The sequence below is a fragment of the Choloepus didactylus genome, chromosome 2, assembly GCF_015220235.1.
Source record: "Choloepus didactylus isolate mChoDid1 chromosome 2, mChoDid1.pri, whole genome shotgun sequence".
NCBI classification, from domain to species: Eukaryota; Metazoa; Chordata; class Mammalia; order Pilosa; family Megalonychidae; genus Choloepus; species Choloepus didactylus.
Window position 1 is genome coordinate 15,242,000 of NC_051308.1, and position 14,100 is coordinate 15,256,099.

A 14,100-nucleotide genomic window follows, 5' to 3' on the forward strand; every position below is an offset into this window, starting at 1 on the left:
ATAATAAGGTCTTGTTTTTTATGCAGTCTGACAATTTCTGCCTTTTAAATGGAGTGGATAGGCCATTTGTATTAAACATGAATATCAGTATAGTTGCATAGAAATCTACTTCTTGGTATTTATTTTTTATCTGTTCCATTTGTACTTTGTTTTTATTTTTCCTCTCTTCCTGCTTTCCTGTTGAATAAATTTTAGTACTGATTTATTTCCACAATTGACTTCTTACTTATACATCTCTATTTAAATACTTTAGTAGTTGCTCTACAGTTTACAATTTATGTTTAACTTATTGCAATCTGCCTTCAAATAATATACCACTTCATGTATAAATGTGAGATCTTTACAACAGTACACTTCCATTTCTTCCTCTCATCTTCTGAACTATTGTCATTCATTTTATTTCTACATGTTCTAGACCACACAATTTATTGTTGTTTTTGCTTTAAACAGCCAATCATCTTTCTAAAATATTTAAAAATCAGAAAAGTCTTTAACATTTACCCACATACTTACTATTTTCTGCATTTTTCATTCCTGTGTGTAGACCTAAGTTTCTGTATGTTATCATTTTCCTTTTGTCTAAAGAACTTTCTTTAACAAGTTTTGTAATACAGGATAAATGGTGACGAACTTTATTATCTTGTCTGAAAGTTTTATTCCGCCTTCAGTTTTGAAGGATATTTTTCACTGGATATTAAATTGTAGTTGATTCTATTTTTCCTGTAAGCACATTAGGGACATCATTCCAGTCAATTCGCTTGCACATATTCTGATGAGAAGTCTGCAGTCATTCTTACTTTTATTTTTCTGTGTTTGATATATCTTTTCTCCTCTGGCTGTTTTTATATATTTTTTCTTTATTACTGGTTTTCATACATTTGTGGCATTCTTTAGCATGTTTTTGTATGTGTGTGCATATGTTTACCTTCTTTCAGGTTCATTGAAGTTCTTCAATCTGTGGGTTTATAGTTTTTTTTAATCAAATTTGTTAAAATTTGCCTACTATTTCTTCAAATATCTTTTCCATCCCTCCCTCTCTTGCCTCTCTGGGACTCTGATTACACATATATTAGATCATATAATAATTTCCCACATGACATTGATGCCCTGTTCATTTTTTCTTCAATCTTTTTTTCTCTTAGTGCTTCATTTTGGATAGATTCTATGCCTTCAGGTTCACTTATTTATGCAATGTATCACTTGATTTTGATCCCATCCAGTGAAATTTTCATTTCAGATATTTGTTTTCATATCTGTTGTCTTCATATTTTACTTTACATCCTTGAGTATATGAATCATATTTATAGCTGTTTTAACATCCTTGTCTGCTAAGTCCACCATCCCTGTCGTTTCTGGGTCAGACTATTGATTGATTTTTCTCCTTCTAATGAGTCACCTTTCCCAGCTTATTTCTACATTTAGCTATATTTTACTGGCTGCTGAACATTGTGAATTTTGTGCTGTTGAGTGCTAGATTTTGTAATAGTCCTAATAGTGTGTTGGACTTATTCTGGCAGGCAGCTACATCATTTGTGCATTGGTTTGAACCTTTCATGTCTTGTTTTTAAGCTCTTTTAGGGCACATAGAGAGTAGTCTTTATTCTAAAGCTAATTTAGTCCCACTTCTAATGCATGGCCCTTCAAAGGTCTCCAACGTGAGCCTTACATATTCAACACAGTCTGCACTCTGGCTGGAGGGAACTTGAATGATTCCAGTCTCTGGGAATTGTTCATCTTACAGATCCCTGATAACTAGCATTTCCTTGGAAGTTTTTCTTGCCCCATCCTTGAAAGCTTCCACGTACACATACGCAGATTGGTCTTTAGCCAAAGACTTAAGAGGATTACTATGCACAGTTCTGGAAATCTTTCTTTCCAGAACTCTGTCAATTCTAGCCCCATTGTCCTCTCCAACTCCAGACTCATTTTCCTCACCTTAGCAAGACTTCCAGCCTACATTTGAATTTTCCCCTCCCTATACTGCAGTCCAAAAAAATGCCTCCAACCTACTCAAGGGAACCCTACACATATGTCTGGAGCTTGTTCCCTGCATGTTTCCTCCTGCAAATGCCAGCCATCTTTTCCTCCCCAAATTCCATCTCAGTTCTGTGGGCCTTCCATGCTTGAGATTCCCTTCCTGCCACACAGTCCAGAAAATGCCTTAAGTCAGAAAGCCAGGACAATCATGAGCCTTACCTGACTTGTTTCCCTTCTCTCAGGGATCATAGTCCTGCATTGCCTGTTGTCCAATAAACAACAGTTCTATAAACAGTTGTTTCATATATTTTGTCCACTTCTCTGGTTGCTTATAACAAGGGAGTAAGTCTACTCCCAATTACTCTATCATGTCCAGAAGAAGAAAGGCGGGTTGCTTTTAACAATTTTCAACTATAAAATTATTTGTTGTTATGTTTATTCTGCCTTCTCCACTAGAATGTCAGCTCCATGAGGTTAGGAACTATGTTATTCACTGCTGTATCCCCAATGCTTAGAACCAGCCTGCAACATAATAAGAACTATGAAGAAAAGACTATGGCTGCATTCCTGGGGTAGATGTTGACATGTATGAGGAGAGGGAGACAAAAGTGGGGAGAGAGAAAATGGAAGGCATGACACAAAGGGAGTCATCAGATCATATATGGTTGCCAGGCTGGCACTTGGACCTCCAGTCTAGACTGTCCTTGTGACACATGCTTTCCACTTGGACCTGGGTATTTTTATAATAAAAGAGCAGAATTAAATGCTTCAAAAGATGGTATCATGTTACTGTTTTCCACATTTTCATTAATGTAGTTAGACATTTTAAAACAATTTTTAAATATCCTCACACATTATCGTCTGATTTTATTGCTTGACAAACTCATAGTTGGAGTAAATTTCAGGTTGCTGTGATGAAGGGATTGTCCAATTGATTAAATGATTCTCCTCTGCAGAGTGATCTCCCGCATCTCACACAGCCTGTGTGATTTCTGTTCCTCAAAGAACAAGGCATCAGTTGTCAGGAATTGTTACCCTCACTCTCCTCCCAATCTGCTCAGCTGCCCCACCTGCTGTTATAAAAGTCTCTGAGTTGATCCGGTAGGCTTTATAGATGTTGGCAGTTGTCTGCCTATGGAGAGTCACAAACTGCAACCAAACAGAGCCAAGCCACAAAACATCTAACCAATGTTGGCCAAGGGCCACTTCTGACCCAACACAATAGCGAAACAAATGAGTCTCCTGTCTGATGTGAGATCAGTAACAGACCTAGGTTACCTGGAATATCACATTGCTTTGCAAGAAGGCACTTACTGGCACATTATCACCATTGATCCATTCAAAATCCCTCCCTTACACATCTTTCCTGCCACCCTTCTTCCTCTCCCTCCTCCCACAGGTGACCATTATATTCTGTTAAATATGTCACATTTTATATGCATGTTTCTAGTTTATGCAAATAGTAGTGTTATATATTCCATTTTGTTTATTACTTTTTCACTAATGTATTTACTCAGATCCAACCATGTTGCCACGTGTGCATATAATTTGTTGCTTTTCACTGTTGTACAATACTCCATGATGTGGGTCCATCACATTTTACCTAACCATCCTCCCAATCACAGACATCCAGCTTACCTTCAACTCCCACAAACACTATAATGAATAGCCTGTATACATTTCCTTAAGTACCTGTATAGAATTTCTTTGGGATATATGCCCTGGAGAATTGTTGAGTCACAGGATATATGTGTACTTATTTTTGTCAAAATAGTGCCAAGAGTAAACACTCTTGACAAAATGGCTGCACAATTCCTCTATCCTAGGGTTTCTCAACCTCGGCACTATTGCTATTTTGAGCTGGATGATTCCTCTGCTGTAATAGGCTGTTCTGCGCATTGCGTGATGTTTAGCACCATTCCGGGCCTCCAACCCAGCAGATGCCAGTAGACATCCCTGCCCAGTTGTGACAATCAAAATGTCTCCTGACATTGCCAGATGTCCCCTGGAGGGCAAAATCACCCCCAGTTGAGAACCACTGCTCTATCCCATTTCTGCCAACATTTGGTGTTATCTAGCTCTCTAATTTTTCCCTCTGATTACCAACTATTTTTAGCATATCTTCACATACTTGACAGTTTGTAGAACTTTCTTTAATGTTAATTTTCCATTGAGGTTGCTGGCTGCTTCTTGTTGATTTGCGGGAGTACCCTGTATGTTCTTGATACTTGTGCTTTATTGGAATTGACAGAGCAAATATCTTCTCCCTTTCTTTCAGCGACTTGACTCTATCTATAGTGGTACCACCCTGACAAAAATCTTAAATTTTCATGTAATCAAATGCATCAATATTTTGCTTTATGGTTTGTGCTTTTGAGGTTTTATTAAAGAACTGCTTCCATGCCCTGGGTCACAAGATACTTTCTTCTATTAGCTTTATTGTTTCATCTTTTATAATCTGGTCTTTAATACATCTAGAGCCCAGCTTCTATGCAGTGTTGGGTAGGAATCCAAGTTTATATTTCTCCATATAGTGAGAATCCATCCTTTTCCCCACCAGTTTGTGGTGCTACCTTGATTGTAAATAAAGTTCACATATATCTATGGGTTTGTCTCTGAGCTCTCCATTCTGTTTCATTGCTCTAATGGTCTATCTTTGTACCAACACCCACAAATTGTATTTCTACAGACTTGTAACTCATTTTCATAACTGGTAGAACACCCCACCCCCCCAACACATACATACCTTTATTATTCTTCAGTGAACTATTATCCCTCCATTTACAACTAAGAGTACATTGATCACATTTCTCAGAATATCCATCTGAAAGTTTTATTGAGGTTGCACTAACTTTAGAAAATGATTTGGAAGAACTAGCATTTTTATAATAAGTTTTTCCATCCAGGATTATTTTTCTTCTATTTGATTTTTATAGCTTTCTTTAATGAAGTCTTTGTATACCTGTTTAAGTTGATTCCTGGGTACTTTATACTTTTGATTGCCATTGTGAGTGGTAACTTTTGTTTGTTTGGTTTTGTTTGCAGTTTTACTGCGATACATTCACCTACTCTACAACCAAGGTGTACAATTGATGGTTTTTAGTGTAATCACAGAGTTGCGCATTCATCACCACACTGTAAGTGGTAACTTTTAAAACTTTTAGTTGGCAATGCTGCTCTTGATTTTTGTAAACTTGTCTTTAATCTAGCATTGCTCACTCATTTTCTACCTGAGTTTGAGTGGGGTTCAAAATCACCCTGACTTCCTCCTAGGGCACCCCTCTTGGCATCAAGGCACCTGGAAAGCCGATAACTCCAACAGAAGATTGCATATGAGCATGGAACAGACCAAAGAAATTGCTGAAAAAGCCCCAGGACATGCCCCAACCAGCAACAGAGAGTGTTCTTGTCCCTTGGATTCAGCATCTTCCTTTAAACCCAGATATATTTTGTCTCTATGTTGATGGTTCCCTCTTGTATAGAAACACTTTTTTTTTTCGATATGTTAACATCACATACTAAGCTACCATAAAAGTTGCCAAACCTAGGACCTTGGGAGCTATTTCACCTCTTCCCATAATGGGTCTATGTAACAATCCAGCTCTTGACAGCCCATAATCTTCATCACAAATACTACAAACCAGTAAGTCAGCAAGTAAAAGTACTCTCTTACCTGGATATCTTTGGTCCCAGAGGCAGCAAGTTCCCACTGTGAAGGCAAATAAGTTAGGAGCAGTCTGTCTGTCTGGAGCACTGACCACCCACAGGACACAGGGTCAGAAGCAGAAGCCAAGGTGACACTACGGACACACCTTTTCCAGGGTCCCCAGCACACCTCTCACTGCAAAGGGTAGACCTTTGTCTTTCCTTTGAGATGGATTAGTTTAAAAACATATTTGATATGGAAACTTGACAGCTGAACATTCTTCTTGACATATAGTTGGCAATTTGCCACCTGTATTTTAGTGAATAGAATAGAACCAAGTGGCCGTGCTTAATTTTGCATTTTTTCCACCAAAAATCAGCTTCAAGTCAGACTCAACCTGAAAGCTTTCAGGGAGCTAGGATTTCCTTTTCTGAGCCACTTGCTTTAGGGAAAAAGTTACCCTAGCTTCAGTTTTACCCAAAGGACTACACAGTGGCTCTCAAGGCCCAAGCCCACCCCTGCTGGGGCTGTGTGCATTCCAGCCTCGCTTTCCCATGGCCTGCAGAGGGAGCAGCATCAAAGCTGTGAAAATGGGTTTCCCGAGGAGGTTTCAAGCTCGCTTTAACTAGTATTAATCATTTGTTTTTCCTTCTGTGGGTGTAAATCTCCCTGGAAGCATGGGACATGACTTGCAAGGATGATCTTGGCTCCAGCATCATGGGATTGAGAACGCCTTCCTCAACAAACAAGTGAAGAGAGATGAAACAAAATAAAGTTTCAGTGGCTGAGAGATTTCAAATGGAGTCGAGAGGTCACTCTGGAGGGCACTCTTATGTGCTATATAGCTATCCCTTATTGTTTTTTGTGAAGAGACCAAAATATACATATCTAGCATATTTTAAATGGCTTTATTAAAGGTCATTAATATAAAATATGACAAGTTACAAGTTGTAAGAATTTATCATTTTTGAAAATGTGTATCAAAGGAAGGTGGCGCACTGACCACTGTGGTGGCCGCTCCTGGCGTCTGGCAGGTGTCAGCGGTGAGAGCTGGGTGACACAGCTGTCCTGAGTGTGGGCAGTCCTCCAAAACTCCAGGCGGCCGAGGGCAGCGGCCCCTCAGGTCAAAGAACAGAGACTGGTTTCTAATTTTCTTGGGGAGATTTTTGTAAAATGCAGTCACCCCAGGCAATGTACTGAATCCTTCAGCTCCATCCCAGGTGCAAAGCATGAGGTCCGGGTGGGGGATCCAAAATCACATATAGGCTTTGGCTGAGAAGTGTGTATTTTTTTTTTTTAATAAATATAAACTCCTGGTTTAAGAAAACTCCATCCTGACAAACAGAAAACATGTGGCAAAATAAGAGCTTAATTTTCCTCTACTTGGGCTCAGGGAACACAGGCTCCCATGAGAAAGGGGAAGGAGACCATCTCTTAGGGGTTGGATAGGGCCCCCCCACACCCTGCCCAGAAGAGACGTTCAAGACCCAACCCTGGAACCTGGGGTGGTGACCTTGTTTGGAAGTCAGGTCTTTGCAGATGTAACCAAATTAAGAGGAGGTCACACTGGGTTAGGTGGGCCTTAAATCTAATCTGGCTGGTGTCCTGATAAGAAGAGGGGAATTTGGACAAAGAGAAGCTACACCAGGAGAGAGGACAACCACAGGCAGATGGAGGCAGGGACTGGAGTGGGGCCGCCCCAGCCTGGGAACATCTGGGGCCACCAGAAGCTGCGAGAGGACAGGAAGGCTTCTCCCCTAGAACTTCAGAGGGAATGTGGCCCTGCTGACACCTCAATTTCAGACTTTTGGACTCCAGAAGCATGACAGAGAAATTTCGACTATTTTAAGCCAAGCAGTTGGTGGTAACTTGTACAGCCTGAGAGTTTAAATGAAAACACCATCTCTGTCCAAACTTTGCCCGGGGTTGAGAATAAGATCCTGTAGGTAAGGGCAGAATGAAACACCCCGAGAGCTTGAATTCGAATCTTCCACTTCTCCCCCTTCTGACTCTGCACCTTCAGAAGCTTGAGCAAACCCATTCCCAATTATTGATCTTACATTTAATTGTGGGAGGCTCTATCATTAGGAAATTAAAAAATATGATGAAAGTTAACAAAACGCTGGTGGATGCTGGGCCTAAGATGGTTCTAAGCGTGGCAGAAGCTCTCAACAATCCCCACATCCCCGAAGCTCCAAGGACTTTAAGGAGCTGTCGGGCTTTATGAGAAAGTTAGATGGAAATTAAAATCCTCTCCCAAGAGAACAGACAGATCGCCTTCAACCAATGCCCCAGACCTTAGACCTTTCTTCCCTGCTACACACACACCAAGGAATACAAACATCTATACATCTTTAAAAAAAACAAAACAGGAACTCCTTTTCCCAGGCTGGGTTACGAAACACCCCGTGGCCGAGAGGCTGAGTGGAGGGTGGCTGTAAGCCGCGCTTCGAGCTCCCTTTGTGAAAAGTGGCTGGAAGCCAAGAGGAGAGCTGGCACCCTGCTCGTGCTGGTCCAGCTGGGACTTCTAAGCTCCTTTTTCCCTCATCGCAATGCTACAGAGCCTTTTCCCCCTTTGCATAAATCAACTATACTTAAGCAGTACAGAAAAAGCCTATATTGGCCAAGTTATAGTCAGTCACCATAGGAGGAATGTAAAAATCCAAGACCTCCACGGGCCAAAGGAAGTTTAGGGACATGAAGCAATTGGCAGGAACCAACCCGAAAGTTGGCGAAGCCACAGCTTTGGCAGAAACTTCCCTGCAAAAAAATAAAAAAATTAAAAAGTTGCCACATGCTTTACCTCAGAGCCAGAAACAACATTCTGGAAATCATTTCAGAAGAGGGTCCTATGAAACAGAAAACCATTAAACTTGTTAAAAATACACACCCTGGTATTGAAACCAAATGTTCACTGGCGAGGGTTCAAAGGAATTAAGGCTTCAGGTGAGGAGAACACAGTGAGAGGCAATGTGTAATCACAGGGTCTGCAGCTCCACCCGGGGCACACACCACATGCCCGTGCTGCTCAGGTGCAGCCAGCCAGGGAGCCCTGTGTGGGCAGCAGAACGGCCGGGACGGCTGCCCACAGAAAGGCCCACACTCCCCCACCCCACGTGGAGCGTGGTCAGCCCTCTCCACCAGGCAGCCTTGGGCCTCAGCAACAGTCAGCGGTGACCGGAGCAGCAGGCAACACAGTGGGTGGCGAAGTCCAGCTCTAAGAGACCCCCTTGTGCCGTGACGCCTCCAAGGTCTCCAGGAGGGGTGCTGCCAGGTGATGCAGAAGCTTGACTCGTCCACTCCTGGTGGTGGTCGGGGTTGGGGGCGGGGAGGTCCAATCCGAGGCAGTCTGGCCAATTCTTGGGATGAAAGATGCCCTCTCTCCCTGCCAGTCTCATGCTAGAAGGTTTGAGCACAGCTAACCAGAAGAGCTCTGTCCTCCAGCAATGCCTGCTATCCACCCTTTCTCCTTTCTATGCCCGGTACAGGGAATAACCCAACCAGTCACTTAAGTAACAAAGAACTTCTAAGAAACTGGTACAAAACCAAGAAAAGTGATAGCCTTATGGCTACTAAATCTAGATACAAAATAATGAAAAGTTAATACAAAATTTTTAAACATGCAGCTTTTTTTAAACAATGATCAATAGTTTCAATAAGTATTAGGGCGCAGCTTAAAGACAAGCTTTACTATACGCCGATAGCCTGTTTCCGAGAAACGGTGTGAGGGTGGAGGGTGGCACACAGCACAAAGAATGTGTCCTCATCAAGAGAACCCCCGGGGAGGCTGGGAGTGCTGCGTGAGCACATACTGGGGGCAAATCTTTCCCGGGTCACAGCCAGGGTGCAGATGCCATTTTGGCTGAGGACGTCACCATCAATCGAAGTTAACCCCCTACAGTTAAAAAAACGGAGAAGGGGAATAAAGGAGAAGTAGTGGACATCACTTTTATGACATCTGTGACACGGCTGAGGAAAACTCTTTCTTTCTTTGAGGAACAGGAAAATTGAGTGAAGCATGGAACAGATGTTTCATTTACAATATTTACTGACCTTCTAATGGTCTTTAAAAATTCCAAAGGTAAAACTGTTATCAAATCATTGAAAATAGCATATATATCTGGTCTTACCAAAAAAAGGAAATATCTGAACAAGGCAATATTTAACAGTTTCCAAATGATTAAGGAAAGAGTATAGAGAAACTAGGAAAACGCACAGGTAAAATGTCGCCCTTTTGATCCTCCTCCACCACACCACTTTGGAAAACTTTTTGGGGTTCTTGGTTTTATTTTCTTGTCTAACTCATTTTACCAATTGTCCAGAAAATCAAATCCCGTCTTCAAGATGACATTACTTGAGCTGACCTGTAGAAGGGACAAAAACACTGAAGTAAGGCAGGAGCTTTTTTTTTTCAGTTGCACATAATCTAAAAACAGCATCTCACTTAAAATGACCCAGATGAAGTAGGCTGCTTCTGTCTCAGAGGCTCCCTGACCTCAATTTACCTCAGTGCTTGGAACCTGAAAATTAAATAAAATTCAATGCCGGCCACACCCTGCCAGCCCCCAACGTTCCCCACTTCCTCCCCAGGCTTGTCCCTGTGCAGCTTTATAGACTTACCTACAAAGAAAAGGAGAAAAAAATATTTTTTTCCTATTTTTGAATGACAGAGACATGTCGAAATTTATTCGTCACGAAACAGAACCAATCACAAAGATATTCTTTCTAATGTTAAAGCAAACACACACACACAACAAAACAAAAAACTTGCAAAGCTCAGGGAATGAAAAATACAAGGAAAGAATTTAAAACTTATTCCTTTCAGATTATGTTAAAGGTTCTGGAGTCATTTCCCTAAACCAGGAACATTCTCAGTGTCAAGGATAGACCATTTAAATGAAATGGGGCTCGATGCAAAGGGACTGTCTGCACATGTGGGCTGTCTCAAGGTGCTGCTGCATTTAAACATTCCAACAGGCTTCTTCTGCTCAGCAGCCTGTGATTTAAGATGCCTTTTTTCCTCCACTCTAACTCTAGCAGATATTCATCTGATTGGCTAAGATCTTCCTGAGGAAGGAAACTAGACACTGCCGCCTCCGCACAGTTGGCAAACAGAAAATGCTTACGTGGAGGTAATGGCAAGGCCTGGACTAAGCGACTTATCCTAGAAGCTTGTCTTCAGCCCAGGTTTGCCGCATCTGAGACTGAAGCACCGTGAGCCCGAATGTGGAAATCCAAAGCAGTTCAGTCAAGTTTTTCTTCTTCTGATTTTTTTCCAGTTTCTTAAATGCTGTGGCATTTCACCCTGTGCTTTGATCTCAGAAATCTGTTCTTTGAAAGGCATTTTGTGATCTCTCTGCTGTCCACTCCCCCCACCACACACACACTTTACACTTCTCTTTGTGATTAAGACTCTTGTATATTTTGTATAAATACCACCTCTTGAGGGAGACTTAACCTCAGAGTATCAGAAAAAGAGAACTATTTAGAGGAGAGCTGATAGAGGAAAAGATTAGAGATGCAAAACAAAAAGAAGATAAGAGATGGGGCAAGGAGCTAGAGGAGGCAGGAAAAGATGGGCTCCAAAGCTCTGGCTTAAGATGGTGCAGTAAACATGAGAAAGAGCAGAGGATGGCACACCAACGTGGAGACGATGGAAAGTGGAGGGAGTTTGTATCACAGGGCTTCCTCTTTTCGGGAGGATAACAGATGCGGTCATTTGCTGAGAGAGGTGGTGACAGGAGAGGAAGTACTTAGAACCACCACTCCAGGCAAGAATCCTTAAGAGATGATGACAAGGTGGCCAAGGAATACCGAGGGCCCAATGGAGGCCGGATGACAACGACACGTAGGAAAATAAGTCAGCAAGGTTCACCCAACCCCAAGGCAGCCAGGGGCCCAGGGGGGCACACACGGAGCACAGAGACCAGGGGTGGGGCTTATTGAGTGTGCCCAAAACTTCCTTCTGGCTCCAAAAGCCAAGCCCATCCTTAAAGAATGGGCCCCAGGCTGTAGAGACAGTCCCCAAAGAGAAGGTCTTATAGAATTTTGAGCCAAGACAGCCCCAGGTGCAGAGTCCCCAGGGGACACCTTTAAAAACAGCAGAGCTTGCAGGCTTTCTGTGCACCAGCATGTCTACACTGGTTTGAGACTCTTACGTACCCCGGGAAAGGCCATGTTCTTTTAATCTAGTCTTGTGGATGTAGACTTACTGTGGGTGGGACCTTTTGATTAGTTTTTTTCCATGGAGATGTGACCCCACCCATTCAGGGTGGGTCTTAACTAGATCACTGGAGTCCTTAAGAGACTAAGAGCCCACACAGACCCAGATGCTCGGAGACTCTGGGAGATGCAGACAGAAGGATGTTGGGAGATGCTTGGAGATGCAGACAGAAAGACGTTTGGAGATGAAGCCCAGAGTTTGCCCTGAAGAAGATAAGAGAGGACCCCTCAGAGAAATGCCCTGAGACAACAAGCACGGATGCACAGAAGCTGAGAGAAAGAAGTTAAGAGAGACAGAAGCCCAGAGACATTTTGGAGAAAGCCATTTGAAACCAGAACCCAGGAGCAAAGGACCAGCAGATGCCAGCCACATGCCGTCCCAGCTGACAGAGGTTTTCTGGACACCATTGGCCTTTCTTCAGAGAAGGTATCCTCTTGTTGATGCCTTAGTTTGGACACTTTCATGGGCTTAGAACTATAAATTTGTAATCTAATAAATCCCCTTTATAAAAGCCAGTCTGTGTGGACAGTGGATTGTATACCATGGATGATTGTATGGTGTGTGAAGGTATTTCAATAAAACTGAATTTAATTAAAAAAAAAAAAAAAAAAAAAAAAAAAAGCCAGTCTGTTTCTGGTATTTTGCATAATGGCAGCTTTAGCAAACTGGACCAATGTTCAAAATCAAGATCGATCTCATCAAGGGATGATCACATCAGGAAGTTCTCGGTCCTTCTATGTTTACGAAGGGGGTCAGGAATCAGAAATTCACCCATTTCTTTCTTCACACCAACCCCCTTTCCCACTTCCTGGCAGGTTCCCTGCTCCCTCGGCCCTCTCCATCTATTTGTCCTATTCACAGCCAACTCTCTCCAGGGAAAAGGGCTGCTCCTTACTCAGAGCAGTAGAGAAGGCAGTTCTGTTTAATGTTCCTGAGATAAGCATTTCACCTCCCCACCACGAGAGGAACCTGTCCTTCCTGCACACTCACCTGTGCCTCCCCCAGGCCGCCCCAGCCCTACATCTGGCTGGATGCCTGTGATGGTCTTTTTGATGTGGACACTGGGCCAGGCTACAGTCCCCTGTTATTCAATCAAACACTAATCTCAGTGTTGCTGGGAAGATATTTTGCAGATGTGACCAAAGACCATAATCAGTTGTGTTTAAGTAAAGGAGATTATCCTAGATCACCTGGGTGGGCCTGATGTAATCTGTTCAAAGACCTTAACAGTTCTGAGGATTCCCAGAAGAAATTCCGCCTGTGATCAGGAGCTTCAGCCCCAGGGTCCCAGTCTGCCCCTGCCCTTCCTGGTGTCCTGCACTATGGATTTCAGACTTCCCTAGCCAGCTTCCATGATTACTCAAGCCAATTCTTTGCATAAATCTCCCTATATCCCCTACTGGTTCAGTTCCTCTGGGTGAACGCTAACTGATTCAGGCCCTTTGCAACCACTTGCTGGCATGGTTTTATGTGTCTCCCTGTACCTCGGCACCACCCGTCCACCCCCCAGGCTGGGAGGCCTCAGTCGGCAGAGCTGTGGGGGCTGCCTGCCCATCACCCCTCCACCACCCGTCCCGTCTGGCTGCCATTTATTCCACATCTAAGACTCATCAGCCTTCCTGAGACTCATTCTGCCACATTTTGTGGATCCTTCTACTAGTGATGGCCAAGGCAACAACCTTCTTAAGCAATAAGGTCTTCTATCCAGACTCCCTGCCTCACCCGCCTCACCTTATCCTTCGTCTGCAGCTCAGTATCCTCCTCCCCACCTACCCCCATAACCTGCATGTACTCGTCCCTGCTGGAAAGTGTCCCACAGCCCCTGCCCACATCAGGTCCTCGCCCCACTTCAAAGTGCTGCTCAAAGGTCTCCTAATTCATAGTGAACAGCCCAGACTGGCCCTGCCTGGCTCCAGGTACTGCAGCTGAGCAGCTACTTCCCAATCCCGTATTCAGGCCTCCCAGTTGTTCTAGACGGCAGCTGAATTACAGCCCCCTCCCCTAAGAACTCCCCCAAATGCCTGTTTTCTTTCAAAGGGGCAATGGGAAGAGCACTTGGAGTCAGGAGACCTCGTCTCTAACCTTAGCTCTGCTACCCATTAGTAGGAAATTTGAGCCTCTTTGACCTCAGTTTTCTCACCTATGAAATGGAGATCACAGCTTATCTTGCGGGGTGATTCTTGTTTGGAGCTAGGAAATCATGTGCATACAAAGCCTTGCCAGATGGTGATTTGCTCGGCATTTTTTCCACCAA

General features: G+C 43.2%; 1 protein-coding gene across 1 annotated transcript in view; it reads right to left on the reverse strand.

Annotated features, from left to right (window-relative positions):
- Positions 1 to 6,512: 6,512 nt before the first annotated feature.
- The window catches only part of C2H1orf198 (chromosome 2 C1orf198 homolog), a 39,027-nt gene continuing 31,439 nt past the window's right edge, over positions 6,513 to 14,100 (reverse strand). The window contains exon 4 of the mRNA XM_037820854.1: positions 6,513 to 9,987. Within this exon, the coding sequence (XP_037676782.1) occupies positions 9,931 to 9,987 (57 nt within the window). The 3' untranslated portion in view covers positions 6,513 to 9,930. The remainder of the gene's footprint in view (positions 9,988 to 14,100) is intronic.